This window comes from Podarcis filfolensis (assembly GCF_964270895.1).
Source record: "Podarcis filfolensis genome assembly, chromosome: 16".
NCBI classification, from domain to species: Eukaryota; Metazoa; Chordata; class Lepidosauria; order Squamata; family Lacertidae; genus Podarcis; species Podarcis filfolensis.
In genome coordinates this window covers 11933084-11949393 of record NC_139620.1, presented here as the reverse complement: position 1 = coordinate 11949393, position 16310 = coordinate 11933084, and the positions used below count along the sequence as shown (strand labels likewise).

At 50.6% G+C, this 16310-nt stretch overlaps 1 protein-coding gene and 1 long non-coding RNA gene across 10 annotated transcripts; one reads left to right on the top strand and one right to left on the bottom strand.

The window, feature by feature from the left end:
• Window positions 1-59: 59 nt before the first annotated feature.
• On the bottom strand, window positions 60-13683 carry LRRC71 (leucine rich repeat containing 71). Of its 8 annotated transcripts, none has more exons than XM_083591724.1 (16): window positions 12170-13683; window positions 8537-8655; window positions 8146-8265; window positions 6829-6969; window positions 6624-6699; window positions 6418-6492; window positions 5673-5741; window positions 5103-5262; window positions 4038-4121; window positions 3736-3825; window positions 3031-3159; window positions 1773-1878; window positions 1574-1662; window positions 953-1061; window positions 534-649; window positions 60-345 (listed from the first exon to the last, which is right to left on the bottom strand). In XM_083591724.1, exons 2-16 carry the CDS (start codon window positions 8628-8630, stop codon window positions 220-222), a joined length of 1584 nt encoding a protein of 527 aa, XP_083447850.1. In that variant the 5' UTR covers window positions 8631-8655; window positions 12170-13683; the 3' UTR covers window positions 60-219. The 8 variants fall into 8 exon arrangements, with proteins under 8 accessions (XP_083447850.1, XP_083447848.1, XP_083447853.1 ...); XM_083591722.1 differs by lacking the exon at window positions 12170-13683 and adding an exon at window positions 9272-9399; XM_083591727.1 differs by lacking the exon at window positions 12170-13683 and adding an exon at window positions 9272-9399 and having other exon boundaries at window positions 5127-5262.
• LOC310752064 lies at window positions 3166-15131 on the top strand. 2 transcript variants are annotated; one of them, XR_014542831.1, is made up of 2 exons: window positions 3166-3445; window positions 14637-15131. It is a non-coding gene; the product is annotated as an uncharacterized lncRNA (long non-coding RNA). The 2 variants fall into 2 exon arrangements; XR_014542832.1 differs by lacking the exon at window positions 3166-3445 and adding an exon at window positions 13697-14479.
• The last annotated feature ends 1179 nt before the right edge of the window (window positions 15132-16310 follow it).

The window sequence follows — 16310 nt, the reverse complement described above, 5'->3', positions numbered from 1 at the left end:
GAGTGACTCCTCCCCCTGAAATCTTTCCCTAAATTAGTACAGGATCCTGCACCCTTAAGTGAGGAGATGAGCACCAGGTTTATTCTCTTGAATTGGGTTGGGAAGAAGTTTCCTCCCTCTCCCTGCGTTCAAATGACAAGTGATGCTTGAATCGAAGGAGCGCTGTGAGGAGGCCAGCGGGATCATCCTGGATTTTTTGTGTGCTCTCCAGCTAAAGCTCTACGCCGCCCCCGTCTCCTCTTCTGCCACCCTGGCCGCTGTCCCTGACCTGGGAACGGGGTCACGTGTCCACATGAGCTCTTGGATCCTGGCATAGGTCTTGCTGTCCACTGGATAGTTGTTTTTCTGAAACAGTTTTAAATGATCCAGGTGAGGGACTGAGGGAGGCAGGTATCTGCAAAGCTTGCAGTACCAGTAAGGCTTCCCCAGCTCACCCTCAATCCCATAAAGGAGGGAGGGTGCAAGTTTCAGATGAAAAGAGAACCAGGCCCCAAAGGCTCAGCTATTCTCCTCATCCCCATCCCCAAACTCACCGCCAGTGACAGCCGCAGGAGGCCCATCGGCCCTTTGCCTCCAGGAGCCACCCTAACACTCTGCTGTTCCAAGGCGACCAGAAAGGCCTGTAAGCCCTTCTCTGTGATTTGGTTACCTGAGTTTGGACACGAGGCAAAAGAAGAGAACTAAGCTCAGGATCTCCCTCCCAGTTCAGAGGGTGCTTGCTCCCATCCCCCACCCTCTCCAAGCCCATCTTGGGAACTGAATGGAGCCGGCACAGCTGGCCAAGCACTTGGCTCTGCTTAGAGCCACCTACAAATCAGGAAACAACAGCGGCTGGGTCGACTGGTCAGGAGCCCCATGAAAGGCCTTGGCTCCCAACAAAAAGCCACTAGGTGAGCCACCCTCTTCACCCCGCCTGGCCCAGCCTGGCCCTGCTGCTCCAGGGGAGACGTACGGATGAGGTTCAAGTAGATGAGGACCCGGTTGCCTGGCAGGAAGACTTGCCCATCCCTGTGCTCTGCTGGCTCCAGCAGCGGATTCACCATCTCAGTGGGCTCTATCACCTGCCCAGGAAAACAGAAAAGCTGGTGAGGCAAAGGCACCATGTAGGAAAGATGGCAGCCATTCAACAGCTTGTTGAAGTCCTCGACTCTAGAGTAATGGGGGGGTGTCATCTATGCTCCCTGGCAGGAACCGGCATGGCTGACGGTCAAGGATGATGATGGTGATGGGACCCACAGTCCGGCAACACTGGGAAGGCCATAGATGTTTCCCAGCCCTCTCCTACACTCTGTGAATGTGTGGACATGTGAGGCTGGAAGGGCTGGTGTGTGGATGGGGCAGAGAAGAAACTCCCACCACCCCTGGCTACTGGCCATTATTGCTCTTGGGCTCCAAACACACAATCTGGGGGGCCACAGATGGTCCCTGTGTGAAGGAGGAGGGGAAGGATCCTTGCCTTGAGGTTTGGCCGTTTGGTGTCAAGGAAGGGTGAGGGGCTGGGGCTACCAGTTTCCTCCTTGAAGAACCAAGCCAGGTCAAGAGCTGAGCTGGACGATGCTCGAATGAGCCTCACCTCCACTTCTATGACTTGAGCCCGTTTGTCTTTGGTGCCTGATTTTGCTCCTTTGCCGCGGGCGGCTTTCTGTTCGGCAGGAGGAGCCACTGTAGGGGGGAAATCAAGAAGGCTGTGGTCAAGCAGCCCTTGCGAGTGCCAGTGAGGCCCCTGAAAACAGTCCATAGGGAGGGGGAGGAAATGGCAGTAAAGAGGGCACCTTTCTTGGCCTGCTTGGAGTCTTCCTTCTTGGACTGAGCTGCTGGAGTTGCTGGTGCAGCTGTTGCTGCACTGGCCTGGCCCTTGTCATCCTTCTTAGGAAGTTCCTAGAAAGAAGGGAAGGTTTGGGTTTGTTTTTTTTAATAAATAGGTAGTGTGTAGTCCCTTCCCCCACCCCTCTAAAAATGGTTCAAATCTAGGGCTGCCATTTGTTCGGATTTTCCCAAACATTACTGGGATTTCAAAGGTGGAATTGACATCTGGGGGGAATTTCCGAAAGGTGGCACTTTGTCTTGGATCTTAGGCAAGTCAAAAGCGCTTTTTGGGGAAAAAATGCTTAACAAATTTTGGGTTTTCCTAAAAAAAAAAAAAAAAAAAAAGAAGCTCAAGAAAGTTCGGCGTGTCCTGGTTTTTACTTTTTGAAATATGGCAACCCTATTCAAATCCAACCCCGCATCCAGAATCACACCTCAGCCAAACGTGCTGGTGGGAAGGGAAAGAAGAAGGGGTCAGGGCTGAGATAATTGGGGAGGGGGAAGGGGATGTATCCCAGACTGGGAACCCAGCCTTGCTGCTCCCGCCATCCTTCACTTACTAAGTGAATTCCACAACTAGAAGGGGTGACACAAAGCGGTAAACAAAACCAATGAGAGATAGTAAGAAACTAGAAAAGGTTTTATATATCACTTTGCTAATTAGAGCGGCAGAAGTGGGTGGGGGGGATGGTTGTCAGGGGGTTATATTTAGAGGTTGGGACAGTAGAAGGGAAGGACGGGGGGGGGGGGGGATGCAGGCCCTCTCCTGGCAGAGGAAACTGTGCAGCATTCAGGAGGGGGAGGAGGATAGGTTCATTTGTATCCTGCCTCAAGGGGGCTTTCAGGCTAAATGGCTTCCACACCAATTAGCAGCAGAGCAGAAAATGAGGTTGGCAAAGCACATGAAGAGTCAGTGGAAGCAAAAGTGAAAAGCAGCAGCCAAGGCTAGGGAGGATCAAAGGCTCTTCCCCTGGCTCTGAGATGCTATCTGTGCAAATGGGGAGCCACCACAGAAAAGTCCTTGCACCCAACAGTCCCCAGCCTAGCCTCTGGAAGTAGAGAGGCAGAAGCCATGGGAGATAAACAGGAGGAGGAGAATCAGCCTCCCGGCAAGAAGGAAACCCCCTGCCTCCCTCAACCACAGTGAGGGAAAGGCCTTTCAAAACAGCATTCCTAGGGTCCCCTCATTCCAGACTGTCTCCTGGCTTGCTCCAGGGCTCTCACTTTCTCCTTCTCCTTCTCCTTCTTCTTAGTGATGGCTTTGGTGGTCTTGGCTGTCTGCAGCTTATCGAGGGCTATGCTGCTCATGTGGCTGGAGGGGCGCTCGTTTTTCAGTTCCGCATGTCTCTGTGGCTTGAGAGAGAGGAGTGGAAAGAGTCGGCTCAGAAGAATAGCAGCCTCTTGGCAGAAATGGCCCTGTGTGATTCCCCAGCCCAGTGGCAGCAGAGATGGATCAGGGTAGTCTCCTACTGCGCAAGCTCTGTTACTTATTGCAGGAGACTCAGAGGGAAAGGGAGAGTGAGAGAGTTGCAATGTGCGGTGCAGCCATAGAGGGAGCCTGGCTTTGGAAATGGAAGGACTGACATGCAAACTGAACGCTGGTTCAGCCATTTGTGGTCCCTCTCCACCCATACTTCTGGTAAGTTTTACAGCTTTTTAAAATTTATCTAATAATAATAATAAACACTACATGAGCAACTGTGGTTCATCCTAAAATAAGCAACAAAAAGTGCAAGAACAAGAAGAAATACTTCCAGAGATTTAGGGCTGGTGGGCAGTTTCTCTATGAGGCCATGGCAGAGGCAAGCCAAATAGCTCTGTGCACAGCCAACTTCTGCTGCAAAATTTCAGGCCCTAGAGAGGGGGGTTCTGGAGCCCACTCATCCACCCCCCCCCACTTCCTCTGGCACTTCTCTCCTTCCTGCTTACCAAGCGACATCTTTCCTGGACCTCCTTCTCCAGCAGAAGGCGCCTCCTCTCTACCACCTCCATGTGTGTGAGGGCAAATGGGCCGAGAACCTGTGGAGTGAGCAGGGCAAGGCTGCTGGGACAGTGAGATATTCCTTCCTCCCTGGACCCACTTGCTGTTCTCCTTGCCCTGGCTGCAGAGGCCTGCCTGCTACAGAAGGGAGGGAGGCAGCAATGCTGTCAATTAGGGCTCCCGTCCCACACATCCCATTCCCAAAAAGGGAAACCTCCTGAACCGCTTGAAAGGCCACAGCCAGACTGACCTCTGCGAGCTTCAGGGCTCCTTCATCTTTGATCCGGTTGTGCGCCAGCGACAAGGAAAGCAGCGAACGATTGAGCCGCAGGCCCTGTGCAGGAGGAGCCAGAAAGACATGGAGGAAAAAGCACAGGGGGGATTAAGTGGCTGGAGGCCAAGGGACTGGAAAGAGAGCAAGGTCACATTCTCCGGGAGAGAAGGCCCCGGGTGCTGAGCAGTCCCAGCACTGCAACCACCCTGGCCAAGTCAAGGATGCAACTCTCTGAGGCTTCCAAATACTGGTGGGCAAACTCCCAATTTGTTCTGTGAGCACTGTTGGATGTGTCTACGTACACCAGTGTGATTCTAGGCAGCACTGCCAGTCCAAATGGGTTGTGAAAAGCAAGGATGCCTTCCCACTGGACTTTTCAAAACAGAAGCTGCCTCTCAAGGGCTGCCCTTCTATAACAGTTGCATGTCTGTTTCAATGGGGAGTCAGCAACTGCTGATCCCATTTGCCTGCATTCCAATCCAATATGTGAGTTGAGGGCACCCTAGCCAATGGCATCTTCTGCCTAGGTCACAGGCATGGCCAAACTTGGCCCTCAAGCTGTTTTGGGACTACAACTCCCATCATCCCTAGCTTAACAGGACCAGTGGTCAGGGATGATGGGAATTGTAGTCCCAAAACAGATGGGGGGCCAAGTTTGGCCATGTCTGGCTAGGAGAACCAAAGAGCTTTCACTACGCCAAAATTACCAACAGAGACTTTTCCAGCCACACCAAGGAAAAAGGGCAAACTGCTACTGGATCACCAAAGAGCCAGTGGTCAGCTGTAAACTGACAGTGGAACTGCACTCCCACAGAGCCTTTCCTCCATCCTGACAAACCGCTCTCTCCCATCTCTTCAGTCTTGGGATGCTATTTCTAAACCACCTCCCAGTCTGTCCCTACAGCACTCTTGCCAGAAGCTCCCACTCCTGGCTTTCTTCGGAGAAAGTCACCCTCCCTCCCCTGAACCTCCAAGAGCAGAATGTAGGCCCTGAATCCTTCGGCCTCTGCCTAAGTGCAGAGCTGCCTCAGGCCTCCTCACATCGGCGATGTAGCCAGCACCCACATCTGTGATGTGGTTATAGCTGAGGTTGATGGAGGCAAGGTTCTTGTTTGAGCCCTTGAGAGAAGAAAGCGCCTGCCCAATCAGTAAGGCCGCCTCGTCATCGATCTCGTTGTTCCGGAGGGAAATGTGGGCCAAGCTGAGAGGAGAGGAAAAGAAAGAAAGGAGAGGCCACTTCTCAGCAGGACTGGGCACCCAGCTGCCCTAGAGAGGGCCTGGATTACTGCAATTGCACCAGACACATATTTTTCTGGCTCCCGTCTTGCCTTATGCCAAGTCAAACCACTGGTCCATCTAGCTCAGTATTGTAAAGACTGACTGGCAGAGTGGCTCTACAGAGTTTTAGGCAGGAATCTTTTCTCATCCCCGGGGACTGGGCCTTGGACATTCTATGCCGCTGAGCTGTGGTCCTTCCCTTCCTTTGGGCTCTGTGTGTGCTAGAGGCAAGAGACCTCCATGCACACATGCATGCACACGCCCGCACCCAGACACACCCAGAGCTCAGTCTTCCACTCCCAATCTCCCCCCAGGCCTCCCCTCAGTTCTCACTTGGTCTCTTCAGAAACCAGCTTGTGGTACAATCGCTCACGCATAGGGTTTCCCTCCACGGCCAGTGTCCTGCAAGCAGAAGGAAAAGAGGTCTGCAGGGGGTGTGGATATGCTCTCCTTCTCTGCCCACCCAATGCACATGAGTTGCTGTCAGGCATTTGCCCCTTTCTGTTATTCTATTGTTGATCTTATTTTTAATAAGAAAAAATCAAGATGGTGCTTGTGGGATCAGGTAACCAGGGCATTCCGGCAGGCAGGAAGTGGGTGTCAAGACTGAACACCTTCCTGTCTATGCCAGCAGCATTTGCCATGTCCTGTGACCTTGGCTGGCTAAGCCATCTCTTCTCAAACTGTGGCCCTCCAGTTGTTGTTGGGCTCCAACTCCTAGCAGCCCCAGCAGCCAGCATGGCCCAATGGTCAGTCAAGGATCATGGATGGTGGGGGCCCAACAGCATCTCAGGGCATCAGGCTGCCCAAAGCTCCCTAGTGCCAAGGGGTCCACCTCAGCCCTGGCCCCCATTCACACAATTCTGGCTCACTTGGGCCCCTAAAAGCCCAGCCTTCCAGCCAGTTCATCCATCCGAGAAATGTATTGCCCTCCTCCTTGCCTGGGCCTCAGCCCTTGCTCCTGCCTGCTGCAATTAACCACCCTGTCTGCCTCTGGACTCCCAGGCTGTTGCCTCATCACTTGACAGAGGGGAGGAGACCCTGGCTGAGGCCTGACAGGCCCTGATCCAAGACTTACTTGAGTGTGGAGCAGGTTGGCACAATGGAGAGGAGAGAGAGGAAGGTGACGTCTGTCAGGCCAACCTTCCAGAGCCTGAAAGGAGAGCAGAGTGGATGAAACTTGGGAATTCAGGAGTAGTATTCCCCTTTAGCCTGCAGGAGGATGTTGGGTGAACCACTAGCCTGAAAGCCATGTCTCTTGCCCCAGGACTTTGTGCCACTCACCGAATTGATTGGAGGTGGGAAAGAGCTGGCAGGCACTTGGCAAAGATACCCAGCATCTTGTCTTCAATTTTCCAGTCTGCTGACAGAGAAAAGCAGGTGGGGCTTTCGTTGGTCTTGAAGCCCCCAGCCCACCCTGCTCAGGGGGCACAAAGAGGGGAGACGGAAGGTCTGTGTGGACCAGGGAGAGGGACAGCACCTCACTCACTCCGGATGAAGATCTCCTTAGTGGTTTTGGGGTCCTCATGTTCCAAATCCACCTGGATGGTGGGGCGGAAGAAGGCATACTTGCACTGGATCTGTGCAATGATGTAGGGACCCTCCCTCTCGGCCAGTGGGTCAGGCTCCTCTGTGGAGACAAGTCAGAGCTCACCAGGGTAGCAACAAGGAGGAAAGAGCCTGGCAGCTTCTCTTGTGGGTTTGTAAGGAACAAGACATGGTACCAGAAGGGAAGCTAAGCTGGCAACCTACAGAGCACCAAACCCTTCTGGATTCATTGACCAGACGTGGCCTCCTCTCTGCTCAGTGATAATCTTACCTGGCCTCTTCCACCTTATCTGATGTCTCTCCATCAAGCAGCTGCCTCTTTGGTCTGGCCATTCCCAAGAGGGTAGAATTTTGCTCTCTCATCTGTCTGCACCCACCCACAAAGTGGAAAGGTGACTGTTGCCAACGTGGTGCCCTCCATATGTTAAACTTCTATCAGCTCTAGCCAGCATGTCCATACAATGCTGGGGCTGACAGGCACAGGGTATGCTGGCTGAGGCTGATGGGATTTGTAGTCCAACATAATCTGGAGGCCACCATGTTGGGGAAGGCTGGTCAAGTGCATGCCTCATCTTCTGTGAAAACGGATGCTGGAGGTACAGATAGCTTCAAGAGATGGCCATCTTTACACAGGAAGCTGAATTGTATTGAGTCAGACCTTTGAGGTCCATCTAACCCAATCCAGGCTTCACTGACCAATAATGGTTCTCTCCAGGGTTTCAGACTAGAAGACTTTCCCAGCCCTTCATGGAAGTGCCATTGGGGATTGAATCTGTGACCTCCTTTCTGCAAGGCAGATGCTCTGCCACTGAGATACTCCTTTTCCTCTAAAAATAAACTCCAGTCCTCATGGTTCTGATTGAATTAAACAGGGACAAAGGAAGCTGCCTTAAAGCACCTCAGATCATCGGTCCCTCAAGCGATTACTGACTGTCAGCAGCTCTCAGGAATCTTTACAAGCTCAACTTGGAGATGCCTGGGATGTTTATCATACTTTATGGAATTGATTGCCCCCATTCTGGTAACTGTGGCAGCATTTGAGCAAAGACACACTCATTTGTTGTCAGGATTGTGCCACAGAGAACTAGCAACATCCAAGGGGGCGGCGGAGATAGCACCGAGAACTGCCTTAAACTCTCAACCCCCAACCCCAGCATTGGGCTCGATTTGTAACCCATGTGCCTCACTGTGAAGTGGGGAAATATTACAGAGGATGTAAAGCCCAATGAAGTTATTGAGAGGAACGAGCACCACTCACCCTGGACAGTGAAAGAATTGGGGTGTGGCCTCAGTGTAACTTTTGGGATCTCTTGGAATCCAGCCCGGGTGCAGAGCTCCAAGAAATCCTGCTCCAGGATCCCTGTGCACTGGTATTCCTCTGTGAAGAAAGGGGAGAAGCCGCAGGAGGGTTTTAGAGAGACCAAGCAGCTGGCATTCAGATCCTAAGATTGTATGTGGGTGGTGGCAGCTAGTGGCTAGAGCAGAGTGGAGCTGGGATGCAATCCATGCTCAACTGTGGAACTCAACGCAGCAAGCCACCATATATCAGCCACGCAGGATCGCCATGAGACTGAAAACTTCCCTAGAGAGTGGCTGAGTCAAAGCAGAATGAGAGATGGGGGTGGGGTGGGCAGAGTAGATCTTCCTACCTTCCCCATGTTCAGCCCTTCTGGCAGCGTTCCTGGCTTCTTCTTCCAAGGCTGCAGCCTTGTCCTTGGCCCCCCGCTCTCCTTTTTTCCCCATGGTGCCCCTCCCTCTGGAAAGGACTCTGAGGACAAAGAAACGAATCATGAGATTGTAGGAAGTCTAGGGCGAAGGTCCCTGAATGGGGACAGGAGCTGAAAGATGTGAGGGCTGGGGGAGGGAAATTAATGAATTCTGGGAGAAGGAGCACAGAGATTTGGGGGGGGGGTAGGCTTCAAAGTCCCTGAGACTATGACTGATTTTTTGAGATGTTGGGGATCCCTGGAGGGGAGATCTGTTAGATTCAAAATTCTATCAGACGGCTCTCTACTTGGCTGAATGGGAGAGGGGGTTTCTGTAGCAGTGGAATGGGGGTCCCTATGAGGGTCTGGAAACGGGACAAAGAGGGAGCAACTGACGGTCAGCCATGGGGATATGTGGGGTGGAGTCCCTAACGAGCAGAGGGGCCTCAAAGTGGGTGCTGGCGAGTTATTAAGAAGGACCCTAAGGGAGATGGGGCAGGATTTGAGGGGGGGGGGCTGAAGCTCTCTAAGGCGAGGCTGCGCCCACTTTTATTGGAGCAAGTGAGTCTCCCTGTCAAGGCCACGTGACGCACCCTCTTCCCACCCCCACCTCACCCCGCCCCGCGCCTCAGAGGTAACAGCGGTATATCAGTATCGAGGTCAGCCCCCACCCTCAACTCAGCTCAGGCCTCGCACGGCTGTGTAGGCCGTGGTCGCCGTGGCAACCAAACCCCGGCAGCAGCTAGGCGGGGAAAAAGGCAGGGCCGAGGCGGCTGCAGCGAGCCCCATTGGCCACTAGAGGGCGCAGGAGCAGCGCCGATGGCCGAGTCAAGGCATCCCCCTCCATCCACCTGTCACCTGCTCGCCAAAGGGCGCCGCCGCCACGCCTGCAGAACGAGCACGTGTGAAGCTCCCCCAGGGTCTCTCGGGAGCCTGTGCCCCCTGCAGTGGGGAGAAGAGAGCTAGAAAGAGGCATATTCCCTTTCCCGCTTTCCCTGACCTCCGCTATCACCAAAAGGGCTTGATCTGGGTGCTGCTTGCTATGGCCACCCCCTGTTTGGGGAGAGGTGGTTGGGGAAGGAAACTTTTCGCATGGGGGGCGGAGCAGGAGACCCCCACTTCCCAACCCTTCCCCAAAGGGCCTGACAAGAGTACAGGTTCCCCCATCTCCCCTGTTCATACAACCTGAATGGGGTGGAGGGGGAATAAATAAGGAGATGGACCATGGCTAGGCAAACTAACGCCTGGGGTCCTGGATCCGGCCCAATCGCCTTCCAAATCTGGCCTGCAAATGGTCCGGGAATCAGCATGTTTTTACATGAGTAGAATGTGTGCTTTTATTTAAAATGCATCTCTGGGTTATTTGTGGAGCATAGGAATTCGTTCATCCCCCCCCCCCCAATATATATATATATATAGTCTGGCCCCCCACAAGGTCTGAGGGACAGTGGACCAGCCCCCTGCTGAAAAAGTTTGCTGACCCCTGAGATAGACCCACACTTTCTCCCTAAAATCTTCTCTCCCCCCCCCCAGCCATCCTTTCCATTTGACCCTGCTTAGAAGCCTACACACATACACTAACAAGGACTGCCTAGTGCCACCCACAGATTTGTAGGAACAAAAACAAAAAAGTGTTTTTAAAATGAGTAGTGTTATTTGTGAGTGTGGACTCATCATGCCAAAAATCAAGGGAAGTCATGCCAAAGTCATGTTTCAGTCTGCCATTTTGAATCAAAATGGTACCCAGCATCCAAATGTCAGTGAAGACTGCCACCCCACCTCAGGAACCTTCATCCTGAATTTGGTGATGCTGTCTTGATTGGTGGCTGAACCTATGCCATAAAACAGGTGAAGTCATACCAAAGTGACATATCAGTCTGCCATATTGAGTCAAAATGGTGGCTGGTGTCCAAATATCAATGACAACTGCCAGTCCCACCTCAGGAACCCTCATGCCGAGCTTGGCCAAAATATATTGAGAGGTGGCCAAACCTATTGTCAGAAAGCATGCCAATCAGTAAATCACACTGTTCAAAGTTGGAGTTAACTCTTTATTAGCAAAAACACAATCTTCACAGACATGGCTGAGTGTCAGGCCTAATGAGTGCAGGTCTTATTCCATGAAATCAGTTATAATGTTTTTTTGGGGGGGGGCGGTCTCTTAAAGCAATGCAGAGAAAAGAGACATACAGACCCCCCCAAAGTACCCACTTGGCTGAATGAACTGCACTGTTATTATGTAAATAACTTGAATGTTGTGCCCTGCTTTGAGCATGGCTTACTGTGAAATGTCAGCACGCAAATAGGTGATGCTGTGTGTTTATGTAACATGCCACACATTTGCATTAGCACACTGTGGGTCTGTGCCTGTAGTGTGCAAGTGTTGTTCAGGAACCAACTCTTGTATCGGCAAACAAAGATCATTTTGCATTATGTCTGGCTCCTGCGCCTGCTTCTAAATCTGATTTTACAATACCAGTTTGTTCTAAATGCAGCTTTTAAATGCAACGTTTCTGCTTTATGTGGTGAACTGCTTTGGGACCATCCGTTTTTCAAAAGCAGATTGCAGATTTTTGGTAAATAAAAATAAACCACTAGTAGCTGTCAGCCCATCTCTCTCACGCTGCACCTTCTTTGCTGAGGGTAGGCCTTGGAGCACAAGAAGTTTTGCCCGGTCTGGGACAAATGCCAAGAGATTCTCTGGTACATAAAAGAGGCAGTGAAGCAGGTAGAAAACAAGCAGTGCCTGGACAACTATTTGAAGTACCTGGACACCACCTCTCTGGAACAGATAAGCAACCCACCAGTGGCAAGAGTTCAAATGGCCTCCCTTTCCCTCTCTGCCTGAGTTTCTGGCTTTGTACTACTCTTCCCCTCTTTTAAATGCTGCCTTTTTCTGCTCCTTGACCTCCAAAGCTGTCGCATGATTCATGAGGACCCCCCTGCGTTTGCACATCCACATAAACAGTTGAGACAGAGGACAATATACACCACCTTGAGCTGCTTAGAAAATGGTGGGATAGAAATGAAATGAAATGCAGGGGCATGGCTAGCTAAAGATCAAAATATATCTGATCAGCACAGGACAATAAATGCATCAAGTGATCTTTAAAAAGCGGTTAAGCACCCAGAAATGTACAGCTCCAGTAAAGTAATGTTCAAGGTCCAAAAAGCAAAACTGTAAAACTTGATTTAAGGGAGAAAATAGTATCTGTTCTGAGGCCTCACACAAGGCCTATTCTATAATAGCAAAGGGAGGCCTAGGGCAACAAAAAGGTGGGAAATCTGCTCTCAATATGGAGGGTGACAGGGTGTCATAGGCGCTTACATAAACTGAATCCGACAAGCGCTAGCCTCAGACTGCTCTAGTCTCAATTGCTCTAGTCTTCTTTGAAAGATGATTTGACTCACTATTGGGAGACCTTAAGGAAATCTCCAAAACATCTAATGAAGCTATGAATACAGCCCTTGAAAATCAATCTGAATTCAGCTGCTTCAAAAGGCAACTGACGATCTAGCACTTAAGCTAGAAGAAAAATCAGAGACAGACAGAAAACCTTAAATGTTGTGGTTTACCTGAAAAAGCAGAAGGGGCGGATATGGTTCCATTTATAATCCACTGCCCTCAGTGGATTTAGAGGGGGCTCATAGAGTCCCGACTGGGAAAAGCAGAGCAGGTGAATTCCCAAGGGACATTGTGATCCGGTTTGAGCATTGCAGGCTCACTTCAATTTCTCAGGAAGTGGTTACTAATGTTATTAAGCACCTTAGGACAGGTAAATCACTGGGACCAGATGGATTCTCTGGCGAATATTACCAAGTGTTTCAGACTGAGCTCTCCCCATGGTTTGCAAAATTATTCAATTTATACATTATTATACATCTTGGGGGGGGGGAGTCAGTCCCACAAACATGAAAAATGTTCATTAACCCTAATTTTGAAGCCAGAAAAAGATTTCACAAAAGTGAACTCATACAGATCAATTGCACTTATAAATGCTGCCATTCAGTGTCAACAGTACTGAACTAGATGGATGCCAATGGCCTGATGTGGTATAGGCAGCTTCCTTTGTTCCTCTGACTTAGGTGGGCCTTTGGCCTGATTCTGCAACCAAACACACTCAATGTTCTCATAAGGAAACATGAAGCAGGTTAACAACAAGCTCTCTCACTATCTGTGCTTCTGTTAGACCTGCATACGTTGCTGTACAAGGATCTGCTAGTGTTCCTGAAGCAAAAGGGTGCAAGGCTGGTACTAAAATGCCATAGCATCAGACAACAAGTAGATGTTCAGCCCTGCTCATGGATGATGTCAGGTGTGCGTGCAGGAGCCAGGCCCTGTGAACAGGACTGGGGCCTTCCTAAGTTTGTTCTGATGAAGAGGCAAGGCGCAGCCTCACAGGTGAGGCTGATTGGTAACTCACAGCACCTGATAGCAAGAGCTGGGAAAGGATATAAGGTCAGCGTTTCCCTTCAGCTCTTTGCCACAGCAACACATTCCCTGCCTTGCTGCATTTGGTTCCTTGATTCCTTGCTCCTCGGACCCTTGACTCGTGACTCCTTGCTTCTTGATCCTCGGACCCTTGGCTTCTTGACTCCCAGCTCTCTGACCCTCGGCCTCTTGGCTTCCAGACTCCCGTTCCGGCTCCCACCCCACCATCTTGCCCCCGGTCCCAATGTCCCCAGCCAGGACTTTGATCACCCGTGAACCGGACCATGACAGATGAAAAGGGAGACCATAAAACCATGTTTCCTTGTTTAAAGGTTGTAAGCTAAACAAGGCAGCCCTGGCGTGTTACCTCTTCCTCCATCTTGTTTCTTTTCTCCATTCAAATGTGTGAGTCCTCTTCATCATTTCCACTTTTGAACCAGGGCCTCAGATCTATGAGCTGGTGGCTTCAACATATTCTGAAAAGAAGATGTAAGACCTGCTGTTTCCTACCACCCCGTTTCCCCTTTTGGTAGGAGGGAGTAGAAGATGAAGATGGTAGCGAAGGGTACCCTTCATGGTCAAACTGCTGAGGTGGAAGGAGAGGGTTGAGGGGTCTTGGGAGAACAGCCCAGGACTTCAAGCAGGCTTCCAGATAGCGGCCATGGCTTTTTCCTCCCTGATGTCTCCTCTTGCTCCGAAGAGGTGGAGGGTATGAAGGATGCTTTGCCCACCCCCCTCAAAGGTTCAGCAGCGGCCCTGGATGTCTCACCCAAGATTATCTTCCAGACCATCAAGCAGCGCTCACAGAAGCTCAGCGGGCTAAAAGCAAGGAGTTGGGGGGTGGGACGGTGCTCTAGCAGGCCAAAGGAACGGGGATGTGGGAGACCTGGTAATCCATTCCACTTCCTCATATGAAAGTTCTGACCCATCTGCCTCTCAGTTGTGAGAGGCAGGTCAATGGGTTGAAATGGAGGGGGAATATGAATCATGTGACTCTAGAGCCAGAGAGAACAATTTGGTGGAAGCTCCCTGTGTGTGTGTTGGCGGGAAAGAATCAAACAAATGAGTTCAAGAAGGTAGAGGGTGGTCTCCAGTGGTGCCAATCTCCTAGCTGCTCTTCCAGAGCAAGTCATTCATGTAGGCTGAGAAAAATGAAGAGGTTTCCACTTTCATTGTGTAAGTATTGCAAGTCCTCACCTCACCTCACCTCACCCCACCCCACCCCAATCCCCATGTGCTGTTCAAGAGCATCCCCCTCTGTTCACCTAGACTCAAAAGCAAATAAGTGCGTTGCATCCAAGCCTAGAGTGTCAGGTATGCTCCTGTAAAGAGAGAAGTGGCTGAGAGGCCCAAAGCTGGAGAAGAGAGCAAATGGAGGGGTTTTTGAAAAACCCTTGACCACCATTACCACCCCCCAATATTGAGAGCCTTGACCTCAGTGCTGTGACGAAAAGGTGAGCAGGTAGGCACATCAGGCAGTCCCCCCACCTTCAAAAACAAGTGAGGAGCTGGAGCTTGGGTGTGGGGTGGGGAGATACTCCTATTGTGAGTCAGACTGGTGGCTGTGCTGTACTTGGCAGTTGTAAAGTACCTTCCTTCTCTCTTTTCTAGGCCAGAAGGCAGTCCTGAAGAAATTTTACACTGGGACAGAAAGGAGATTCTTCTGGTCCAAGCCACCCCTCAGAGCTCCCTCTACCCCAGTCAAGCTGTTCCCACCCTGCCCCACCAAGAGAAGCAGCTCCCACCCCCCCAAGAGGAGCCACTTTCACCACCACACATCCCATTCCCCTGCCAGAGCAACTGTTTTACCACCATCTCTGGCCAAGAGGAGGAGCTGGTGACACATCACCAACCTGCAAACATTCCTCCTCTCCCCCCACTCCCAACCTCTCCCAGGAGTTGTGGTGGCTTCAAGACCAATTATGGACATTTTGAAATAAAAATAAAAATAAAAAAATAGGCCGCTGGACTTTAGGATCTCGCGGCTGCCTTGGAAACAGGGCCCTTGTTGGTGTTGTCTAGCCAGAGGAAGCCAAGAGGTGTTTTCTGACATTCAGTTGTAAAGGTCTATGTGCGTTTTAAGAAAATGAAATGAAATCTCCCATCTGTGTAGCTTTTTCATTGTGTCAGAAATCTGTGGCTGAGCTTGAGTAATTTCTGGGAAGCAGGCATGGTGGTGATGGCCTAGTTGGAGGCTGTTTGCAAAGTGAAGCTTTTGCCATGATTGCTTGCCCCATGCCTGACAGGCGATGACCTAGGGCCACCTCCTATGAGCTTCCTTTCCTTTTTAAAAAATATAATATTTATTAAGTTTCCATTTTATACTATTAAAATACATTCATATTTTTCTACAGTTTGTTCAAATAAACTGTCAACCTCCCTCCCTCCCATCTCATGGTTACCTTAATTCTTTTTTATATCATAGAATTATATACTTCTTCCTCTTTACATTTATATCCTTTCAATTGTCAAAAATTTTAACCAATATGTATAAAGGTATATATAATCAACATTACAAGTCTTCTTAAATAAGTCCTGCCAGTGCTGTTAATTGCTTGCAATTGTCCTTCATATATTGTATAGATTTACTTCCTTTCCTGTGAAGCTGCAGGGGAACAGGCGGATGGAAGGGATGGGTGTTGCGCCAACCCCCTTGCTCTGAGGTCTTCTAGCACTGCTCACTCTTCCCTGTGCCACCTTTTCACTTCAAATTGTACTGCTATGAGCTGGGTCTTTCTGGGGTATCCTACCAAACACTATCCCCCTCCCCCGGCTGCCAGCAACAGAGCACTTGGATCAGAACAGAAGAACGTAAGACCTCTGCTGGGTCAAGCCAGTGGCCCATCTAGTCCAGCAGCATGTTCTCACAGTGGCCAGCCAGATGCCTGAGGGAAACCCTCAAAACAGGATCCAAGCACAAGAGTACTCTCCACCCCTCGGCCACTGCCCGTCTCCAGCAACTGGTATTCAGAAGCATTACTCCCACTGACTGTGGAGACAAAGCACAGACACTGCGACTAGGAGCCATCAGTAGCCCTTATATAGACTAGGAAGAGGCAAGTGGCGAAATAAAACTGATTTATGAAAGAACATCAAATGAAAAAACACTAAATGAGGGCTTCAAGATGCCTTTGACTACATAAGCTTATGGTTTCAAATGTCCCAGTATCTTATCTGTCCCTTTATTACAGCTCTAACCAGGCCATTATTGTATTCTTATGCCACTCATCTAACCAACTCTGCTTCACATCCACCCCCAGCTCTTCCCTCTCTGAGCTCCAGGCT

Excerpts from the sequence above, each read along its gene's own strand:
- LRRC71 (XM_083591720.1), bottom strand. The coding sequence starts at position 8,678 with ATGATTCGTTTCTTTGTCCTCAGAGTCCTTTCCAGAGGGAGGGGCACC. Across the intron at positions 6,493-6,623 it reads TCCCACCTCCAATCAATTCG|GCTCTGGAAGGTTGGCCTGA; the intron begins GTGAGTGGCACA and ends CTCTCCTTTCAG. Across the intron at positions 4,122-5,102 it reads GTGCTGGCTACATCGCCGAT|GGCCTGCGGCTCAATCGTTC; the intron begins GTGAGGAGGCCT and ends CCTCCTGCACAG.